The 23,186-nt window shown below is 45.1% G+C and overlaps 1 protein-coding gene across 5 annotated transcripts; it reads left to right on the top strand.

Moving 5' to 3' along the window:
- The first annotated feature begins 1,510 nt into the window (after positions 1-1,510).
- Tgds (TDP-glucose 4,6-dehydratase) lies at positions 1,511-22,493 on the top strand. Of its 5 annotated transcripts, none has more exon segments than NM_001394729.1 (12): positions 1,511-1,612; positions 3,566-3,632; positions 6,092-6,160; positions 7,194-7,284; positions 12,307-12,449; positions 14,668-14,766; positions 16,846-16,905; positions 17,571-17,614; positions 18,386-18,551; positions 19,486-19,544; positions 20,550-20,647; positions 21,793-22,036. In NM_001394729.1, coding segments are annotated over 12 exon segments (1,068 nt in total). In that variant the 5' UTR covers positions 1,511-1,526; the 3' UTR covers positions 21,879-22,036.
- Positions 22,494-23,186: the final 693 nt, after the last annotated feature.

Raw genomic sequence — 23,186 nt, 5'->3', positions numbered from 1 at the left:
ACAGAAGTCAGAATGGGACTTCCAATTCCCTGGAACTGGAGTTACGGAAAGTTGTGAGCCACCATGTGGGTGCTGGGAATTGAACTCAGGACCTCTGGAAGAGCAGTCAGTGCTCTAAACCACTCGGCCATACCTTCCTCCAGCCTTTGTTTATACAGACTGATTGCCTGAGTTGCTTGGTGGTGCTCTCTGAACCTTTTTTCAGAGCATTGCTTGGTTTTTCATTGTTTACTAAAATAAAACCCTAATGAGTTTAATTTGTCTAAAATTTTAGTAGTATTAATGATATACCAAGAATAGGGGTGAGGTTGTCCCTGAAGGAAAAGCAGAACATGGGCTCTGGTTACTGCAGGCACTTTCCTTTTGTCTTATGTCTTTTTGAGACAGGGTTTCTCTGTGCATCTGGCTATCCTGAAACTCACTCTGTTGGCCAGGCTGGCCTTGAACCTGGAGATCCACCTGCCTCTGCCTCCCAAGAGCTGGGACTAAAGGTGTGTATGTGCCACCACCTGCTGGCTTCATGCCTTTCTTCTTGTTCAGTAATGTTGTTCTCTTTCCCTGAGTTCAGGCTTTTTCTGATGCCTCGGTATGTAATAAAGAATATGACTACCAACCATTCCCAATTGGTAGAGCCTCGGAATTCTTGAAGAGCAAGCAGACTATACTAGAACCATTTTAATACAAAGAGCAGTGATAAACCCACCTGTTGATGTGATCCCAGATCTGATGTGATAGGTCTGGTCCCAGAGAAGCGAAAGGCCTTACCTCCATGGAGCAGAGACGGAGAGCAATCGCATCATTTGCCAATATATTGACGAATGCTAAGAAGAAAGATTAGAAAAGAGTTCTGCAAGGTGAGATTGCTGTTTAAACTGAGTCAAGGAACGACTCCAGTAGACTCAAACTAGTCAGACATCCGAGGAAAGGCCAGGTAGGCCGGGGAAGAACAACTAGTAATAAAAATAAAAGCAAGAAGGAACAGAATGGGGGCAGAGTGACCCAAAAGAGAATAGAGTAAGACCTAACAGGGGAATTCCACGAAACAAACTTATCATGACTGCAAGCAGCCTTTGCCCCTTCTGGGATAATATTCACATAACATAATTTTCACAAACGTAATTCACAAAACATAATTTTGCCATTCAACGTCTCATTTCCGTACTGCACACGTTCTGGAGTCTGCTCAGCTGGGGGTTAATCTAAGAACACAGATGAAGTTCATAACTCCGAATTTCTAGGCACCTCTAGTAGTAATTCATGTTAGTGGCACTTGCTTAGAAAAAACGTTCCTGACCCTAGTTAGCAATGACCCTAATTTCTCCTAGCTGGTGGCACAGAAGTACTCTGCGCCTGCGCAGTGCCACTGCCGGCCCCGCCCCTCCAGCTGTGCTCTGGGAGAACCCGGAAGTCTCTGCGACTTCCTTTGAACGTGTCGGGGGGCGAGTCGTGTCGTAAAACGTCGTGAAGGTGCTTCCCTCGGGTCTTCAGACGCGCTTTACGGCGGCGCTGGCGCCACGGAGCTGAAGATGTCGGCTGCGAGCCGGGAGGAGCGCTCTGGTCCTCCCGGCAGCTTTGCGAAGCGGGTCCTGGTGACCGGGGGTGCTGGTTTCATGTAGGTAACGGTGCTGGTGGCTGAGAAGTTTCTCCCCACAAACCCTAACTTTTCCCCGCGGCTCTCCTGGTCTTTGGCACTTAGGGTCCACCGCTTTGAAGATCCGATATGGGGAGGGTCCTAATGCACTGTCTGGATGTCCGTCCAGTTTCCTCACTTTTTGGCCAACAAAGCCTCTAACTTGAGGCTTCTTTAACAGCTCCCCTACAAAAGGGGGAACGCAGGAGTAGCGTGCTGTCCCATTCCTACCTGCCCAGAGGTGTTCCTCACCTGTCACTTTTTGAGGAGCACATGTCAGTTTCATTACATTTTTTTTCCTGCTCTTGACAAAGCTCCCATCAGCAGATATGGGCCTTTCTAAAAGCTTGACTCGACACGACGTGAGGATCGTAATGGGACGCTTTCTCTTGTTTTAGGAACCGTTTACAAATCCTTTATTATTCCTCATTTGTTCAAGGCTCATACCCGTGTACCATGAGCCTGTCCTTTCTATTTGTGTCAAAGGTTATCCTTAATTTGACTTCTCACCACTGTCCCCGACTGCTTTAGGCCTGATACTGCCTTCTTTTCCTTAGAACACTGCTACTATACCTCGCCTGATTGATCTCACTCACTTTCTTACACTTTTTAAAAGTGTGTTCCTATTACAGAAGTCGTTTTTAAGGAAGTGAGATGCCTCTGCATAGAATTTTACAGTCATGGTTTCTGTGAGACTTGTAATAAAATCTTTTATCAGATTTAGAAGACTCATGTGCTCAAGCCCTGCTTTCCAACCTAATCTCTTGCTTTTCTGTACTGGCCCACAACTCTCTCAGGCTTCTTGGAACATGATAGGTTAGTGCTGCTTCCTGACTTTAGACATTTGCACTTCTTTCTTGCATAGGCTGTTAATTCACCCACATGTCACCTTCAGAGTGCTTATGGGCCCACTCTAGGCTACTGACCCCATTCAACACTACCTGAAATTACATGGAGTATTTGTGTTTACTTGCTTATGGCCCTGCCCTCCTTCTAGAGTGTAAACTGTATGGCACCCACAGAAAGAAAGGTCTGGACCATATCGTGCAGGTATTCAGTAATAGTTGAGTGATACCCAAGAAGTCTTCTGCTCTTGTAAAACTCAGTTTCTCCTACATGGGGAGGATACAGAGTTTCTTGGTTACTGCCCATGAACGTGCAGTGGTCCTTTTCAATCCAGCAGACCCTTTGTTGAGGGTAGGAAGCAGGAAGCCGAGATTCACTTAATAACAGGTGTGTATATGGGAAAATGCTTGTACTTGCATGGAAGGCCTGGTCCGCAAAGAATGTCCTTGAAAAGGAGGGAAAGGATCACCAGGCATAAACTTCACCTTCACAATTTGTTGGTGCTTCCAAGAGCCCAAAATGTATTTTTTTTTTAAAGTCTCTGGAGATTCCTTTTACAGAGATAGCTTCATTTCAGGGTTCTCTGGTATCCAGGAACCACTGCGAGTACCAAGCTTAAACTCAACTATTATTAGCCTAGGAAACCTGGGTTTAGTTCAGCATCCTCCTGAAATTTTAGGCTTACTCAAGCCAACTTCTAGTACAAAGAGAGCAATTGCAGAAGTCAATGCAAGCATAGTATGCTGTAGTGATATCTGTCTAACGCCCTCACAGTCCTTGCAGAGGTATACTGGACTTGTGCAGTGGCTCTGATCAGATTTTACATTTCTCACGCTCACACTCACGGCACGTGTGGAAACCATCCTTTGGTTCTTCATTCTCAGGGTCAGCCAGTTTTATGTGGTACAAGGAAGATATGAGAGTTTGTTGTAGGATTAAAAGTGCACGTGTATGGTGTGTGACATCATTTCTATTGTGGAAAAGTGTAGTTAACTTCTGACTGTCTCCCTACCATTCCGCAGCTTAGGGAATGTTAAGAATCGAGGGAGCTTAATGTTTGTCACTCACAGAGATCTTGTCTCCCTGTAGTGCATCCCATGTGATTGTCTCCTTAGTAGAAGATTATCCCAACTATATGATCATAAACCTAGACAAGGTAAGTATGAAGCGAGCTTCGTGTACTAAAATCTGACCTCCACTTACCTCCTAGCCAGGAAGCTTTAAGCAGCCGCGCCAGAGAACTGAAGAGTGGCACTTGGCAAGATGTTCTTGCCCTGCTTCCTCCGTAGTCACCCCAGCCTCCCAGGATATGCACGGTCATGTGTTCTTGCTGTATTTAATCTCAGGCCAAAGCCTTTGAAACTTTTATTTTGCTAGACTATGAACTCAGTGATTTCAAGTGCAGTATTTTTAGCCGAAGAAAAGCTTTTTTACCTTTTGAAAATTCCATATATACTATACTTTTGTGATTACTATTTTTAGAGGGTGTTGACTTTTTAAAATTAACTTTGACTTTATAATTGCTACTGCCCAGAAACATCCATATGCGTAGTTCTTTATAGCAGCGGAACATAATTAAAACCAGTTGCAGTGGCACTTGCCTATAATCTGAGCACTAGGGAGGTAGAGGCAGGAGGATCAGAACTTTAGGGTCATCCTTGAACTATATAGCAAGTTCAGGGCCAGCCTGGGAACACACGAGATCCTGTCTACAAACAAACAAACAAACACAGCAAAATTAACTTATTCTTGGCAGTCTTAGTCATGGTTGAAGTCTCCCTGAAGAATATGATTCTTTAGCTTAAACAGAAGATGCAAATGGTTTTCTTATTTTTATGAAACACAATGGTAAACCTGTACAGACAAGGAATAACCATTAACTTTCAGTACTTTTTTTTCCCTGTCTTAATGTCAGAAAGAGGTGAACAGAACTTTTTTTCATATCATTTATTTCTTTGGGGGTAGAGGCATCCCTGAGCTGTAGCTTGCATGTAGGGAGACCATTTGTGGTATTAGTTCTTTCCTTCCCTATATGACTCCTAGGTTCAGGCTTGGGAAGTACCTTTACCCACTGAGTCACTGGCCTGCTCTAAAGGTGCTGCTCAGGCTGCCCCCATACTTCTGATTCCTGCATATCTGCCTCCTAGCAAATCCTTATAGTGTGCAAGGCCACAACCAGCAGAGGCAGGCGGATCCATGTGGGTTCAAGGCCAGCCTGCTCTCCATGGGGAATTCCACAGCAGCCAACGGTACACACTGAAACCCTGTCTCAAAATATATAAATAAAAATAAAAACATAATAAGTTATGGGTAGGTGTGCGTGTTCTGCATGTGGGTTGTGTGCTTACGAGTGCAGTTGCCCTGGAAAGCCAGAGGCCGTGAATCTGGAACTCCAGAAGTGCGGTCACAGGTGGTTGTGACCCAAACTCAGGTGTTCTCGAATAGCACGAGTGCTTGGTCCTCTGGACTAGCAAGCAGCCAGTGCTTGTAACCTCCAAGTCATCTCTCCAGCCTCAACCAGCTCTTTTTAAAACGCACTCACTATTTACCATGGTAGCTAAAGAAGATATGTGTATTTCCTTAGCTTTACTATTATAAGTTATAATAAGTATAAAGCAGGTGTGTTTGTCTTCAATTGCTTGTTCCTTTTCTGTTAAGAACTAAACTTCTCTAGCTACCATCTGCTGAAGGGGAGCTTAAGCAGGAACTTTTTAAAAACAAAATTAATCTATTTATTCACGGAACACCCCAATATCAGCCCCCTCCTCCTAGTCCTCTCCTGTCACAGCTCTCCTCCTCCCATTCACCCCATTCCTCCTCTCCTTCTCTGAGAAGGGGGTTTCCCTTACCCCTCTGCACATCAGTCACTGCAGGAGTAGGCACATCCTCTCTCACTGAGACCAGACAAGGCAGCCTTGTTGGGGAATAGGATCCAGAGGCGGGCAGCAGATTCAGGGACAGCCACCTCTCCAGTTGTCGGGGAGCCACATGAAGATCAGGCTACACTCTGGTACGTGAGCGTGGTGGCCCCTCGGTCTAGCCCATGGGTGTTCTCCGGTTGGTGACTCAGTCTCTGGGCCCCCAAGGGTCCAGGTTAGTTGACTCTTGTTCTTCCTGTGGAGTCCCTGTCCTCTTCCAGTCCCTCAGTCCTTCCCCTGACTCCTCCACAGGATTCCCCGAGTTCCTGTCTGTGGGTCTCTGCATGTGTTTCTGTCTGCTGTTAGGTTAGCCTCTCAGAGGACAGTTAGAGCTGGAACATTTTTTTTTTTTTCTTTTCTTTTTTTCAGAGCTGGGGACCGAACCCAGGGCCATGCGCTTGCTAGGCAAATGCTCTACCACTGAGCTAAATCCCCAACCCCGAGCTGGAACATTTTTAAAGAGAAACTTTAACAGTGTTTCTCTTGGAGTTTGCTCTTCTGAAAAGTAACAATGACCTGCTTTTACTTCTAGGATATCAGGAACTTTGAAGGTGTAGAACTGCAGGAAACCTCCTAGGAAGACTTGTCTTTGTGTCATAATGTTGAACATTTATGACCTTTGAAACTAAACTGACACATTGTAGAAAGAGCTGACTTGTTTTGTCCTGTTTCCTCACCTGTATTCTCTCTCTTTAAGCTGGATTACTGTGCAAGCTTGAAGAATCTGGAGCCTGTTTCTAACAAGCAAAACTACAAGTTCATACAGGTATGGACGTTTTGCTACAGTTATTTGACAGTGCCTCTTAGTCATGCAGAAATCATAATATCTTTGTGTTACAAACATGTTAAAGATCAGGTAATTTCCAGAAGTAGTTCAGATGTAGAGTTCCCCTTGTAGAGGGAAAGACAGCTGGCGTTTGGAGACCTCAGCAGACCTATGGGTGGCTGACAGATAGCATGACTTACACATGCATGTAAGCATGGGTGCTGCAGGGTTAGTTAGTGGTGATGAGCACATTCCCCGGTTAGTTAGTGGTGATGAGCGCACTTCCCAGGTTAGTTAGTTAATGGTGATGAGCACACTTCCTAGGGCTAGTTAGTTAGTGGTGATGAGCACACTTCCTAGGGTTAGTTAGTTAGTGGTGATGAGCGCACTTCCTAGGGTTGGTTAGTTAGTGGTGATGAGCGCACTTCCTAGGGTTGGTTAGTTAGTGGTGATGAGCGCACTTCCTAGGGTTGGTTAGTTAGTGGTGATGAGCGCACTTCCTAGGGTTGGTTAGTTAGTGGTGATGAGCGCACTTCCTAGGGTTGGTTAGTTAGTGGTGATGAGCGCACTTCCTAGGGTTGGTTAGTTAGTGGTGATGAGCACACTTCCTAGGGTTGGTTAGTTAGTGGTGATGAGCACACTTCCTAGGGCTAGTTAGTTAGTGGTGATGAGCACACTTCCCAAGATCACTCCAGCTTTTGTGTTTGTTTTAAATTTATTTTAGTATTGCTTTCTAAAAGGTTTATTTTTCTTAATGCTAAAAGATTTCCTAGTGGTTTTACCTTTACAAATATGTGATTAGAAGCCAGCACAATAGAATATTACTTGAAACATGTTTTCAGAATATTTTGAATTAAATCCTTATGTTCTAAGATCCTGAAGAAGTATATCGATGTTACACTTGCATGGCTGCGTGCATGAGTGGAGACATTCTCTGTTGAATTTAGGGTGAGAACTGGAGGGTGCTGAGTAAACTGGTTTCTACAAAAGTTGACCGCTCAGGAACCCCCACCTTTCTCTGCCTTCTGTGCAGGGTGACATCTGTGATTCTCACTTTGTGAAGCGGCTGTTTGAATCGGAGAAAATAGACATAGTCCTACACTTTGCTGCACAGACTCATGTAGGTAAGCCCTGTTTTACACTGTAGATGTGGCTGACAGTTTTCTTCTCTAGTGAATAAATTCCAAGTCCAGTAATAGGTCGACTAAGCAGGAACTTCAGAGTCTTTGAAAGGGACACACCTGTGGCCAGGAAAAACAGCCCCACATTGCACACGCTGACCAGAAAGAATCCCGCTTTGTTTTCGTTTGTTTTTTTAAGTGGGTTCTGGGAATCAAACTTAGCTTCTCACGCTCGAGTTGCCTGGCACTCGGGTTGTTGACTGGGCCACCTCCTGAGCCCTGATAGCTGGCACTTCCTCTAGGTCCTGTTTTATCCCTGTGTGCTGAGCTGGAACATGGAAGGAGCTTTAAAAACTTTGAGTTGACTCAAATTCAGACTAATGGTTAATTCTGAAAGGAAGGAATGGGATGAGCCTTTAATTACAGTTTTATGTCACTCCTCTTGGGTGGCAGGTATCCCGAGGGACATTATCTGAGCCACTGTGTGCATTTGATGTTGTTTTAATAACTCAGCTAGCCTTTCCCCTGGGAATTCTGACATAGATTTGGAGATGTTGGTTAGAGAAGTCAGGGCAACATGGTTGCAGTGTTGCCTCACCCAAGCACAGGCAACCGGGCTGCAGAGGCAGCTGGCGGGAGCTGCTCCTGCTCCTACACACTCAATCCTGGGCTTTCCTCCGCTCCTCTCTGTGGACCCGCTGTCTAGCATCCTGTCCAGATTGGTATGTTCCTGTCTGGGCTGTAAGTGTGCGTGCGCACACTCCCTGGTACACATGCGCACAGGGGCTTACATTCTTGACTTTTCTGTACGTATAGGTAGTTGGTAGTTGGTTGTGGGTGTAGATCGTGCATCCTCTGCGCTGGCCCATGGTTGTGTTTGACGTTTGTTAGGTGTTGGGCTGCTCTTCTGTGCACCTTTAAACAGCATTGCTGTGAACCCTCTCATCCTGGATCGTGTCCGTCAGCACACCTTCTGTGTGACGTCTGTCCAGGGCCACCAGGCTTGCTTTCTTCAATAGTGAGGATGTTGCAAACTGTTTTGCAAAGAAGCCATGCTGACTTGCAGCTCTTATCAGATCGTTTCTGTGGGGCCAACTCTCATTATGTTTAATTTACAATTTCCCAAATTTGTAGTGAGATTGTGTTGTTTTTATATTTTTTGATCATTTACATTTCCTTTATAAAATTCTGTTGAAATTATTTGTCTAGTTTTTTAAAAATCCTGTTTACATTTTTCATATTGAAATATCTTAATGAGAGATATTTTAGTAAGCAAACTGAGAAGTCTTGTGTATTCCTAGCTTCCTGAGCCTTTATCTTTATGATATCATATTTATTGTGTATATATGCACTATGCATACATGTTTGTGTATGTGTGTGTGCGAGTGACTGTGAGTGTGTGAGTGCGTGAGAATTTGAGAGAAAGGAGAGAGAGAGAGAGGGAGAAAGAGAGAGAAAGAAGGAATTTGTGTGTATATATATTTGCATAGGCACATGTTCCTGTGCTGGCACATGCAGGAGTCAGAGGAGGACGTCACATGTCTTACTCTTGTGCTCTGCCTTGCACCTTTGAGACAGAGTCTCTTACTGGACCTGAAACTCACAATCTGGTCTAGGCTTGGTAGCCAAAGAGCTCCTGAGATCTGCCTGTCTCCACTCCCCGTGCTGGGATTCCAAACATGTGGAGCTTGTGGTGCTGGCACTTGAACTCAGGTCCTCCTTCTCTTGCTCGCAAGAGCCCTCATACCCACTGAACCACCTCCCCAGCTTGGATCGTTCTTGATGACGTGGCCTTGAAGTCCTTAGAATTGACTCTACATGTGCTCTCTGTGTGCTCATCCACGGTGTTTACCCCTGTATCCTTCAGAGATGTAGCTAGGAGCTGGTCTGTTTCCTTCTCCCCACTGCTGCTTTGGAAGGCAGTGTCTGCAGGCACCTTACCCAGTGCAGTCAGCCTTTCAGTGTAAACTGGAAACCTTTGGCCTCTTCCCCGGTCATGCACCTCGGCTTTGTCTATGCTTAGCCTTGCTTTGAGCTAAGGTTTTAAATCTGCTGTGCTGGTTTTGTTTTGTTTCCAGTTCCACTGTAAGTCAGTTTTAGTGTCTTCTACAGAGCTATTTTGTGTTGTCAGTACTCGTGTGTATTCGAGCTTTGGAAATGATGATTTTCTTGTTGTATTTTATTCCAGTCATATGTTTAGTCAGAATTTTAAGCAGGTTCTTCTTATCAGTTCTTAGGGTGCCTTGAGCTTCAGTTGATGCTGGCAGTCACCTGGGTGCTAGGTAACAAACCTGTGGGCTGGGGTCTGTTGTTCTTACTTGGTCTCTTCTCTTTCTTTAAAATATCATTAGGAATTCATAGGTTTTAACACACGGGAAACTTTTCTTTTTCTTTTCTTTTATTTGTTTGTTTGTTTTTTGTTTATTACAGGCTAGCCTCAAACTCACAGAGATCCACTAGCCTCTGCCTCCCGAGTGCTGGAATTAAAGGCGTGTGCCACTTTCATTTCTTGCTTGCTTTAGTCAGTTGTGGTGTTGTGTTATCAGCACTCACTCCTTCGGTTAGCTTCTGGTCGCCTTTTGCGTCCTCTCTGGTGTAACCTCAGTAGCTTTGACAACGTCCTAATCTCTGGTGAAGCAGGATGTTCTGTGCTTATCGTCATGGTTTCCCAGCGTGCTCTGCCTTTTCCATGTCCTAGCATGATTTTTTGTAGGTATAAATTTTTCTCAACCTCTCCTCTAATCCACCACCCACCAGAGATAATGGAAAAGAAAAGTTATTAGGACACCGGGTGAAGTAGACCTGTTTACAGATAGTTCTTTGGGGGCGATTTTCATTGTCAGGATATCAGCAGTTCAGCCCAGTAACAAACCAAATACAAGTCAGCAATCCAGTCCACTTGACAGTCCACCCAGGGCAGCAAGGGCAGTCCAATCCAGAAGAAACCGAGAGGCTCACCAACTGGCCCAAGTCTACTTCAGAAACTGCCGGAAGCCACAGAAACCTCGAGAGAAGTTCTGTGGTGCGGTTCTCTCTCTGACATCACCACAAGTGGAGCTCAACTGCAGTACATGGTGCCGTCCGTCAGCGAAGACTCGTGAGGCAGAGCAAGGTGGCCCAATGCTGGAGCTCCACTGTCCGTGGTCATGCCTATCCCTCCTAAACGTCACGCGTGCTTTCACGTGTCTGCTGTGGCATTGTCCTCTCACCTGTGTGACATCATTGACTTCCCAAAGAGACCAGACATTCCTACTTCCACTTTTCTTCTGGTATGTCCCCCAGCATCAGATTTGGGTCCAAATTTTACTCGCGTAAGGACACACGTCTGGATTAAGGTGTTCATTTTGACTGAATCACCTCTGGAAAACCAGGCACATTCACATCCTGATGTGCTATGGGAGTGGGCACCAGCATGACTTTTTGGGGAAGAAGTTTAGTTCATAGGTTTGGATTAAGGGGTAAATGTGTATCACTTTGGCTACATATCACCAGATTGCGTTCCTCTGAGAATGGCTCTTTCATAGTGGTCACATATCAGATAGTGTGCATATCAGACACTTGCATTATGATTCATAACAGTAGCAAAGTTAGAGTTATGAGGTAGCAGTGAAATAATTTTGAGGCTGGGGTCATCCCAAACAGGAGGAACTGTATTGAAGGGTCACAGCATTGGGAAGGTGGAGAGCCCAGTATGCAGCCCAGTATGCAGAAGTGTGTTCTTCCACCATGCTTAGCCCCACCTACAAAATACCTTTTCTTATTTTTGAGTACTGTTTTATTTTGTGTATGTTCCTGAGTGTATGCATGTGCACTGCATGCATGCAGGAGTCTGGCAGTCAGAACAGGCATTCTATTCCCTAGAACAGGGTTACAGGTGGTCATTAGCCTGTACCATGTGGGTGCTAGGAATTGAACCTGGGTCTTCCACGGAGCCTCTCTTCAGGTATTTGTTCTTCACTGCTCTGATAAATAAGAGGTTTACATTGCAGTTTCCCTTTTGTAAGTGAAGTTGAGCATTGTTAGCTCCAGGACCATGTATCTGTTTAGAGTGTTTGTGTCTTGTAGCCATGTTCTGTGGGGCTATTCTTGTTTTTATAAATTATTTGTAGCTTGTTGATATGGCCTGTTTATCCCCAGTAAGTTCAAATATTTTTTATTTACTGTGTCGTGTATTTTTTATTTTGTTCTACTTTAGGCTTTTGTTTTGTTCTCAGGCTCTTCCCATCCCTGTCCTGGTTGCACTGGGGACTAGCATCACATGTGCTCGTGTGCACTGGGGACTAGCATCACATGTGCTCGTGGGTGCTCTTGCACCACCGATTATCCCCTGTGCCCACATGCCTGTGTGACACATGGCAGGGGCCGTGTGAGCAAGGGTGCTCCAGGGCCCGGTTATGGTGCGTTCTGACCGAGTGTAAAGAAAGGAGCTGGTTACAGAGGTGCATAGCATAGTCTTGGTAGACAGACAATGTCCTGATTGATCCATCAGGTCAGATCATCATTTCTCATTTCCATGTCTCTCCCCGTGATGCATGTGACTTCAGTCATAGGTGGCCGTTATGCAGAGGTATAAGACAGTGAGTGGGCAATTGACTGTAAGAGTGGACACTGTTGGCCTTCCTGCACACACACCCCAGTCCATGCTAGGTGGCCTTCTAAGTCGTGTAGCCAGATATATCAGGAATGTATTTGAGAAGAAACTATCTAAATGTGGTTATTTTTAAGGGTAGAGAAACTTGTACTATTGATCAGAGAGGGGTGTACATAATAGTCAGAAGCCGTGTAGCCCAATGCAGGAGGGGTTTGGTGGGATTTAGGTTGCTCATGCCAAATGCAGTATTAAAGCAAGAGTGGACTCATGACCACAATTAAGTAAGGCACCAGGTTCGGGACCGCCCTTTCTTGTGCTGTTTCCTAACCCACTGTGGCTGTGGTGAGCGATAGGGAGTGCTCTGAAGTCAGTTGGTTGGCGTTTGTTTTTCCCCATGAGCAGAATTATGGTACCTTTTCTCTCGTCCCTTTTAGATCTTTCATTCGTCCGTGCCTTTGAGTTTACGTATGTCAATGTTTATGGTACTCATGTTCTGGTAAATACTGCTTATGAAGCCAGAGTGGAGAAATTCATTTACGTCAGCACAGATGAAGTATATGGAGGCAGTCTTGATCAGGTAAGCTGAGAAAGTCTGTTCTGCTTACTGGGTGCCAGCATGGATGTCTGTGTGGCTAAAGTTCACTGGGCTTTTCCTGTGCTCTCATTGCATGCATTGTGTTGCCCTCCAAAATGTCGCTTTGTTCTTCTCAAGTGAGGAGGGTCACCCGAAGAACGTTAGCACCAGTGCAGACTTCCTCATGGTCTGACTGCTCTGCAGCACAGCAGGAGACCTCACGTACATCCCAGTCTTAAAACGCAATGATGTCATCTCCTGGGCTGTAGCCTGCCCCTGCTCATCGTCTCCTCTGGGCAGGAAACACTAGAACATGGAGGATGAGAAAGTTGTTGAAGCTGGAATCCATTCCTTCATTGTTGTTTTGGAGACAGACTCTCACTGAGTAGCCCAGGCTTGCCTGAGATCCCCTGTGTTGCTCACTCTGGTCTTAACCTGATTTCCTGCCTGACTCCTGAGTGCTGATTAAAGGGTGTATATGTACCTCCATGCCTGGGTCTGTTCATAGGAAGTCATTCCTGATCATTGTCTGTTTTAGACGGAGATAACAGCACCACTAGTCCTTTCTGCTAAACATGTGCTCTGTTGGGAAGTCAGAAGCAGGCTAGGGTCTAACAGTGTTGAGTCCTTGGTCAGTGTGTGTGATGCCCTGGTTTCACCCTAAGCATCTGTGTGCAGGCAGCAGTTCTCGTGTGTTTACTTGTAAATGTTCAAAGGTTAAGATCTATGCAGTTAGCACCTTACTGTAGTCATGTGATCTTGTACAGATTGAAAGGAGTAATGGCAGTCACAAGTTTAATTAGGTAAAAAAGAGTATGGTTCCTCGAGATTTCTGAAGTTTTAATCTTCAAATCACTACCGTGATTAGCACCCAACTGTAACCCAGTAAAACTGCGGATTTCCTTATATAGGTATATTTTTGTATAATTAAAACATATATTGATGTATGTTACTTTTAAAAGGGCTCCCAAACATTTCTTTTTTAAAAGATTTATTTATTTATTTTGTGTATATGAGTACACCTGCGCTGTCTTCAGACACACTGAAAGAGGGCATCAGATCCCATTACAGATGGTTGTGAGCCACCATGTGGGTACTAGGAATTTAACTCAGGACCTCTGGAAGAGCAGTCAGTGTTCTTAACCGCTGAGCCATCTCTCCAACCCCTCCTAAATATTTCTAATTTGTGGATATTTGGCTTGGTATTGGCCAGCAGTTGGTTTCCACTCTCTGGAAGATCTCCAGACTTGTCTCGGATAGGAAGCATTCAGTAATATCAGGAACTTAGAGACGGTCCTAATGTTCCAGTCCCAAGTCTGTGCAGCTGCCCTTCCCTTCAGGAAAGTTGAGTTATTTATTGTTTGCACAAAACAAAGGGCTGATGTAGAAGCTTTCTCCCCGCTCTCATTGTGCCTGGTACAGCACTATAGCTCAGCCATATCGCAGAGGCTATGCTGACGTTGTAGCCAGGCTTGGAGGCATAGACCGACCTGGGGACCAGGTCAATGATCTGAGTTTAGGAGGCTGAAGCAGGAGGATCCCAAGTTAAAAGCTAGCCAGTGTTACTTGGTAACACTCTGTCTCCAAAATAATAAATAAAAGACTGGAACAGTGGCTCACTTATTAAGAGCACCTTCTTCTCCTACAGAAGGCCCTGGCTTGGCTCCTGATACCCATGTGGTTGCTTACAATCACTGTAACTCCCGTTTCAGGAGAGCAAATGCCTTGTGTGGGTTCCGTGGGTCCCTGGGTATATGTAGTGCACATAAACTCATGCACACACACACACATGTATTAGTAATAAGTAACTATTTTTAAATGGTTGAAATATAGGTTTGATTTAAATGGCCTCCACCCAGTAACTTCCTTTTCCATTTCTTTTTCCACACACGAGCCTTTAGGATCTCTGCACTTGTTCTTTCATGATTAGGATTCAAGATATCCCCGTGCTGGTTTGGGTTTCGTTTGCCTTTTGGGGTAGGGTTTCAACTCTGGGCTTCATTCCTCCACCTCCTACGTGCTGGGATTACGGATGTGACCAGCAGAGCAGGAAATGGCTTTTTAGACACAGTGATTGACGTTTCACACTAGTGCCATGGTTGGTTTTCCATTTTGTTTTGTGTGTTCAGGTTGAACCCAGGTTCTCTTAAATGTGACCCAACTGCTGTTGAGCCACACACGTAGGCAGTATGTGTGACCCAGTGTCTCCTTTTAAACCTAGGAGTTTGACGAGTCGTCACCCAAACAACCTACAAACCCCTATGCCTCATCCAAAGCAGCCGCTGAGTGCTTTGTGCAGTCCTACTGGGAACGATACAAGGTAAAAGCTGGTCCCGAAACTTCTTTTGCTTTTCAAGAGAAGGTCTCAGCGTGTGTCCCTGGCTGTCCTGGGATTTAGTTATAGACCAGGCTGGCCTCAAACTCAGAGAGCCACTTGCCTTTGCCTCCTGAGTGCTGGGATTAAAGGTGCTATTCATCTATATCTATCCATCCATCCACCCACCCACCCATCCATCCATCCGTCATCCATCTATAGATCATCTATTTATCTATGGATCACCTATCTATGTCTCATCTGTCTATCTCTCCATCTCTCATCTGTCGTGTGAGTAAATGTGTGCACGTGTGTTCTGTAGTGTGAATGTGGAAGTCAGAGGGCAGCGTAAGGAAGGATGGAAGCCAGTTCTTTCCATGTACCCTGCATTCAGGTCATCGGGCTTGGCAGCAAGCACTTTGAGCAGCTCACCAGGCCTGCATTCTGAAGCCCTTAAACCATTCACTGTGGGTATAAGTGTTAAGGTCTAAGCTGGCTTTGGCATGAAGGCCTGGCTTGAGTGTAGGTAGCAAGGGCTCAGAGTATCGAAATCTTACATGGCCTGGACAAGGTCTTGTTCAGTTCCTCAGGAAAGCACTGACCTGGAACATACTTCACCCTGCTTCAGTGATAGAACATTACAGGTCTAGTGAGAAGCCTCGTGGAAATCCTACAAGGCGAGGGCGAAGATTCCTTCCTGCACTTGCTTTTCTCTGTAGGACTCAGAAGTCTTGGCTCTGTATGGAGGAGACGTGTAGACTTATCTTAGTGGCTCTGACAGTGCCATACTGGGTTTGCAGCAAAACAAGTGTGAGCAGCCCCAGTGCCATACAGTCGCCTCCCCACCAGCCACCAGCCATTGTTGGTTGTTAGGGGTTGATTCAGAAAGACAAGCAAGAGGTTCCTCATGTTCCCTTGCTCTGTGTGATGGGCCTTCTTACTTGTGAGAGTTGATTCAGTGGAGAGAGCCAACTAGGTATCTGCTGTGTAACTAAATGTAACTGCTGGAAGCCATTTTGGGAATGATCATGTGGAAGGAAGGCCTTGGAGTTTAACCTGCCTCTCTGTGCCTCCATCTCTATCTATCTTCCTCTCGTCTGTTCTTCCTGTTAGACCCTCTGCCTGTATCTGAGCCCATGCTCTCCTGTCTCTTTTTTTTAAACTGTGATCTTTTTATGTGGCCCTGGCTGGCCTGAAATTTAGTGTGTAGAACATGCTGGCCTCCACCTCAGAGACCCACCAGTCTCTGTCTCTTGAATCCTAGTATTAAAAGCATGCACCACCAGGCCTGACTTTTTTTTTTTTTTTAAATATTTTATTTATTTATTATATATTATGATTACACTGTCGCTATCTTCAGACACACCAGAAGAGGGCATCAGACTCGTTTCAGATGGTTGTGAGCCACCATGTGGTTGCTGGGATTTGAACTCAGGACCTTGGGAAGAGCAGTCGGTGCTCTTAACCACTGAGCCATCTCTCCAGCCCCAGGCCTGACTTTTAAAAGACAAAAATGGGGTCTCATTACATAGCTCAGGCTGGCTGTAACTAGGAATCCCCATGCCTTAGTTCATGAGTGTCAGGAGTACAAGTGTGAGCCTTCTTCGTGAGACTTACTTTGTTGAAGAGTAGGGGTGGAGGTTGTCATGGAAGCTTCTATGAGCCTCTTCTCTACTGTAGGTCTGCAGCCATCAATGCAACCGCAAAAGTAGCCTTCTTACCCTTACAGTCAGCCGGAGTATGGATCCTTTTCTTCTTCCTTTTCTCTGGGGGATTTGGGGGGAGGGGTTCTGGGAGGACTGGGAAGTTATTGGGACTCATGTCGTGAAAGTCCCAAATGATCAATAGAAACATTATGTAAGATAATATGTTACAACAAATAAACTTTTTATATACTATATCACTCACACACACACACACACACACACACACACACACCCCTACTTACCTACCTACCTCAGACAGGCCCTTCACTATGTGCTGATAATGTGTCATTTAGGCACCAGTGTTTTGAAACTCTGTATATTTTAAAACAACCCTGCTTGTGGACCCTTCCTTGCACTGATATTGAATATTTACTCTAAGTTCCCAGTTGTCATCACTAGAAGCAGCAACGTGTATGGACCACATCAGTATCCAGAAAAGGTAAAATTATTTCTAAATTCTTAGTGGTGCTTACTGGTTATGCATTACTGAAAATAATCTGAGTAGTTGTTCCTCTGCAGGGACTGGTCTTGTGACTGCACAGTTGCGTGACTGTAGGCTGCATGTGCATCTCGTCTGCAGACAGCATCGGCTTGGCACACTGCAGCTGCCGTGCCTTTAGGTCCTTAGGCTGCTGTCTTTAAAGTGGGGAGTAATGAAACCCAGGACTTTAGGGGTCCGGTGTGAGGATGTGTGTGGACCTGTTGTCTTCACTGGACTCTAAAGCACCCTGCAGCCATGCCTGCACTGTCTGCAGTTGTGTCAGGGCAAACAGAAGTCAAAAGCTAGTTGGCAGTGGTGTGGAGAGCTTGGACTCACGGTTTGGGTGATTATACGTTGCTTAGACGTCAGGGGTGAGATGAGGTCTGATGACTGCCTTATGTGAGAAGTCCCCAGAGTGGTGATGAATGCTGGCTGCAAACCGTCCAGAAGACTTCCTCTGACCCCTGTGACACCTGTCATTTGGTTATAACACTTTACTCAGCAAACATTATATTTTTTTCATGAATTTAGGTTAAAAGAATTGGAATGTATTAATCTTATGAGTTTAAATTCATATTAATGTCATTTTCAAAGTCTGAAACGTCATTCAAATGTTCTTCTAGGTTATTCCAAAATTCATATCTTTGCTACAGCACGACAGGAAATGGTACGTTGCTTTCCCTTTGCGTCCATGCACTGTCAGTCGCTCTGCCAGTAGTGCTCAGTAGTAATAGTAATGCCATGGGCTCAGCGTTCTGCCAGCTCAGGAGTGCTTTCTCCACTTCATATGGTGTTTTCAGTAACTAAACTATGTCTCAGAAGTTACTAAGGTAAATTCTGAAGTTATCTGCTGTAGAATTTTGAGTTTCAAAATAAAATTTTCCTATCTGTGTATAATTTCCTATTTCCAAATGATTAATATAAAATGATTAATATAAAAGATTTTCCCTTTACCCATTATTTCTAGGTTCTGGAGCTTGAAAGCAGCAGGCGTGTATGTCCTAGGCAAGCACTCTGCTGACAAGCTGTAGCCCTCGCTCCCTCTCCAGCTCCTTTCCCAGGCCTGTGCTTTCCGTTTTAACTTTGAACTCGCTTAGGCTGGCCTTGAGCATGGAACCCTCGCCTCAGTCCCCAGTGGCTGGAGTTACTGTCCCGTAACCCCGTCCAGCTTAGGTGTTCCCTCAAAACGAATCTATGGTATGAAATTAACAAACGTTTCTTAGGATCCATGTTTTCCACGTTTTAAACTAAGAATCCTTCTAGAGTTTGGGTATCATATAAGGGATGGGGAAGAAATGTTAAGGGAGTTGATTTGTTCATTCAGAGACTTCCAGGGCCTCTGGGAATGGCTTCCTCAGAGTGGAGCTGGCCGTGGCTCACTCCTGCTTGCGAGCTTCCTTTCTGCACTTTATAATTCTGCCTTCTTTAATCCATTTAGCTGTATTCACGGGTCAGGGCTTCAGAGAAGGAACTTCCTTTACGCCGCCGATGTGGTGGAGGCCTTTCTCACTGTCCTCACAAAGGGAGAGCCAGGCGAAATCTACAACATCGGGACCAACTTTGAGATGTCAGTGGTCCAGCTTGCGAAAGAGTTGATACAGCTGGTATGTCTGCCATGAGAGGGTGTTTGCAGGGTGCCGCCCTGCAGGTCACGGCAGGGGTGAAGAATTTAGTTAGTATCTTCTCAAGTTAGCAACTTAAGGAAGAAGACTTGATCCTGGCTTAGAATTCTCCAGGTCTAGCTAGAATCCTTAACGGGCTGTGTGTGTGTGTGTGTGTGTGTGTCGGGAGGCGGGGGATAATGATGTGTGTGTGTGTAGCGGGGGTGGCATGTCTTGAAGGCAAGAGTAGGAAGCTGGCTAGATAGATACATTTTCATCCACAAACAGGAAGCAGAAGAAGACGGAGTAGGAAGTAGGGTGAGACTGTGAAACCTGCAAGCCTGCTCCCAGTGATATACTTAACTCTGGTAGGCAGAACCTCACTGCTACAGAAATGTAACATCTATAACCAAGCAGTACCACCAGTGGGGGACCAAGGATTCAAATACACGAGTGAAGAGGGGACATTTTTCATGCAAACTACAACTGAATCACTAGTATACCATTCACGTTACTAACAATGAGCTGATGGGAAAATAGTTCATATTATGTGTACATGCCCGTTCTGTGAAACGGCACGAGTTCTTGGGGAAGAGTACTCCTACGTCCTCTAGCTCTAAGGTGTTTGTACCTCGGCTTCAGAAATGGGAAACACTAATGTCAGTCACAGGCCAGTGAGGGACACATAGACAACTGTGAGGCTACAGCATGGATTCTCATCCTAGGCTTTTGCCTGGCTTCCATGCTTATGTAGTCCCTGTTCTTTATGGGGTCTGTGGAGTGAGTGCAGGCTCTAAGGATAGAAAGAACCATTGCTCTCCTCCTCCTCCCTCAAGCTGGGAGGCAGTTGTCTATTTTCTCTGCTTCTGTCAGCTGTTAAGTACAGTTGTTGCTCTGTGCTCTCATATTGTAACTCAAAGTCTGCTTTATTTGACAGATCAAAGAGACCAATTCAGACTCTGAAACAGAGAGGTGGGTGGACTACGTAAGTGACAGGTAAGTGGACTACATGAGTGACAGATGAGTGGACTTTGTGACAGGTGGGTGGGTCATGTGAGTGACATGTGGGCAGACTCTGTGAGTGACAGGCGAGTGGACTATGTGAGTGACAGATGGGTAGACTATGTGAGTGACAGGTAGGTGGGCCATGTGAGTGACATGTGGGTGTACTATGTGAATGACAGGTGGGTGGACTCTATGAGTGACAGGTTGGTGGACTCTGTGAATGACAGGTGGGTGGACCCTGTGAGTGACAGGTGAGTGGACTCTGAGTGTCAGGTGGGTGAATTATGTGGTGACAGGTGGGTGGACTCTATGAGTGACAGGCAAGTGGACTACATGAATGTCAAGTTGGAACATACAGAGAAGATGGTACAGTCATAGGTGCTTATACATTGATAAACTATATGAACTGGCCAAAACACCAGTTTAACCTGTGATTTTTCTTCTTAGTATAAGTGTTATAGAGGTTAAGGATAGCACTGTTATTGCCTGTGGGCTTCAAGTTTTAGGGACTCTTTCTCAGTCTGGGGTTTTGTCCCTTGTGCAGTCCAGAGACTATGTCCTTAGAAAACTGTTCTGAACTATAGTTAAATATAGACAAAGTGTCTTGCTCTCAGCTTGGCTCTCAAGAATCTGGAGTACTTTCATTGTGTGATTCCTTTTTTCACTCATCAGACACTTCTTGTTTTTCTTCTATATGTTAGGCACTGCATTTGCACCTAAGTTAGGGCTTAAATAAATTATAGAAAGGATAGGCTCTAAAGAATGTCAGGCATTGGTAATTATGGGGTTTACATGTTTATAAAATGTTTCTACAATAAGCATGTCACCAGGGTGACTTTGTTCTAATGTGAACTAAGAAGGTGTGTGAAAGTGCATTCTTAAGTGTGTCTAAGTTGTGCACACGTGTATTCACAATGAAGACATGTGAGTGTGCGTTCTGTGTCTCAGATGTGCGCACGTGTATTCACAGTGTCATCTTAAATCTTGCTTTCCAAGACCTCATAATGACATGAGATACCCAATGAAGTCTGAAAAGATTCACAGCTTAGGATGGAAGCCCAAAGTGCCGTGGGAAGAAGGAATCAAGAAGACAGGTGTGTAGTAACGGCCTCCGGGGAGCAGTGGGGGAAGGGCGCTGGCGTCAGAGCCCTGGAGATGAGCAGCGCGCTGAGGGACTGTGCACTCCAGCTGCTCTGCTCCAGTCTAACAGCTGTCTCTGGGCAGAGTTCCCTGGGCTTACGCTCATGCTCCTCCCGAGTCTCGTGACGGCAGAGGCTGCTTCCCCTGCTCTGGGTCTCGTGACGTCAGAGACTGCTTTCCTGGCTGGGTGCTTGGCTCTGCGTTTGCTTCCTGGCCCCAGGTCACCTCATGCAGCTTGCTTCTCCCTTGATAATGTATAAAATAATGGTCCATGATAAGGTCAGTGGGGTCTTAGGTTTGAAGAAAATCTCTGTAAATTCAATATGTACAAGAAAGCCTCGTAAGGTGAGAGACAGACAGACAGACAGACGACAGACGCCCACTCTTTGGACCCTGATATGCCTTTAGTCCCAGCCTTCAGGAGGTGGAGGGAGGAGGATCTCTGAGTTTTATATATATATATATAAAAAACACTGGAGCTGCACTAGTGAAATCCTGTCTCAGAAGACAAAAGAACAAAACAGAAGAAAAAAATAATTTGGACTTGTATTTGTAGGGAAGGATCCACCCAAATGTACAAAAAAAGTCTTGATTCAAAACTTTAACACAGAATACGTGGGTCAGGTACTGAAAAGCAAAGGCAGAGCAGCTTCCATTTGTAACTAAATGTGGAGTACTCACTGGAGAGGCTAGCAGTGCACACTGTAAGCTGACGTCGCCTAATGGCTGCACACTGTAACCCTGTGTCACCCAACAGTGCACAGCATGCATTGACTTCACCTGTTGGTGGAGAGCTGTTGTCTCATGTTTCCTGATCCCCTGTCATCACGTTGGATGAGCAAGGGTATTTTTTATATACAATAACCTTAAAGCCAGAATAAATGACTTAGGACTTTCACTGGAAATTACTAACGTCCAAGTGTCCTCCACATTACCCTGGCCGGTACACACACCCATTACTGCTTTCCAGACTCCCTGAGATGCGTCACCTGCTGATCTTCACCTCAGCTTGAAGAAGGGACTTTGCTGACATAGCCAGGAAATGCTGGCTAATTGATGTCTATTTTTAAAATTTTCATTGTCTTGATTTTCTTGCCAGTTGAGTGGTACCGAGAGAATTTTCACAACTGGAAGAATGCAGAAAAGGCATTAGAACCCTTTCCAGTCCAGCCACCATTTATATAACTGCCAGTTGCAGAGAAGAGGACACCAGCGCACCTCAGCCAGTGACACAGTCAAGTGCCTGAATGAAGTCTTCTCTCCTGGGCTGGGCGATGCCCTCAGCATAGATCGCGTGCAGTCATCGGCATGGGCATCAGCATTCACCATTGGTCGAGAGCTCACTGTGGAGATGCTCTCGGCAGACTTCTCCAGGGACCCAGGCACTGGTCCAGCAGAACGTTCTGCTCAGCAGAAGCTTAGACACGAGCAGGGCGGGGCCCTGGCTCTGAGCAAAGGCAGGAAGTGGTACCGTGCATGGCAACCTGGCTTTAGACATCTGCTGGCTCCCAGCCTTCTGCAATACCAGGATTTTCTGTCTTGACTGTATTTTCTAAGGTCCGATGATGTGAAAACTGAGCAAAATGGAAGACTAGCACTTTTAGACTTTTGATAATTTTGTAAAATTAAGTTAAATAGATTTTAAAGGTAAGATGTTAATTTCTTACATTTTTTAAATCAGTAGTTGATTTTATATAACCTGTATCAGAGATTTTATCATGTATTTACTATTTACAATAGTTTTATTTATAAAAGTGTCAATATATTTTAATATATTAAATGCTGATTGTGGCTTTTTTAGTGAAGTATTTTTATTTTGTTTATCATACATTTACAGTCTCTTTGCCCTAAAGACTTCAGTGCAACTTTGAAAAGTAACTGAGCCGATTGATACTGGGTGGACAAAAGTAAAGGCTGCTCTGTTGTGAAAGTTGATTTCATACCCACCAACTTGGTGAGAACCCGGCTTAGGGTTTCCATTGCTGTAAGGAGACGCCATGGCCACAGCACCTCTTAGAAAGGAAAACATTTCATTGTGGCTGACTTAGTGTCAGAGGTTCAGTCCATTATCATTGTGTGGTGTGCAGGCAGACATGGTGCTAGAGGACCCAAGACTTCTACATCTTGATCCAAAGCCAGCCAGGAGACTCATACTAGGCGTAGCTTGAGCATAGATCTCAAAGCCCTCCTCCACAGTGACACACTTCCTTTATAAGCCCACACCTACTCCAAGAAGGCCATGCCTCCTAATTGTGCCACTCTCTATGGGTCAGTCATACAAACACATGAATCCATGGAGACTGGTGATATCCATCCCTTGTTGATTTGATACACAATCATATCTCCTTATGTCTAAATGAAAACACTAACCAGGACATCATAACACCCAACGTGATATAACTATTCTTTTTACAACTGCAAATGCATAAACAATAAACTTAACTGGGTGGGATCTTGCCCCAGGGTCACCACTTCCTTAATTCCATGTAATAT

The sequence above is a fragment of the Rattus norvegicus genome, chromosome 15, assembly GCF_021556685.1.
Source record: "Rattus norvegicus strain SHRSP/BbbUtx chromosome 15, alternate assembly SHRSP_T2T, whole genome shotgun sequence".
NCBI lineage: Eukaryota > Metazoa > Chordata > Mammalia > Rodentia > Muridae > Rattus > Rattus norvegicus.
The sequence above is the reverse complement of the archived record's forward strand: the minus strand, read 5'-3'. Positions and strand labels throughout refer to the sequence as shown.

What these genes read in the sequence shown, in the direction of transcription:
- Tgds (XM_087585892.1), top strand. Translation starts at nt 12,382, where the DNA reads ATGAAGCCAGAGTGGAGAAATTCATTTACGTCAGCACAGATGAAGTAT. An exon ending in CACATCAGTATCCAGAAAAG is followed by an intron (nt 16,906 to 18,385) that starts GTAAAATTATTT and finishes TAATCCATTTAG; the next exon opens with CTGTATTCACGGGTCAGGGC. An exon ending in AGAAGGAATCAAGAAGACAG is followed by an intron (nt 20,648 to 21,792) that starts GTGTGTAGTAAC and finishes TTTTCTTGCCAG; the next exon opens with TTGAGTGGTACCGAGAGAAT.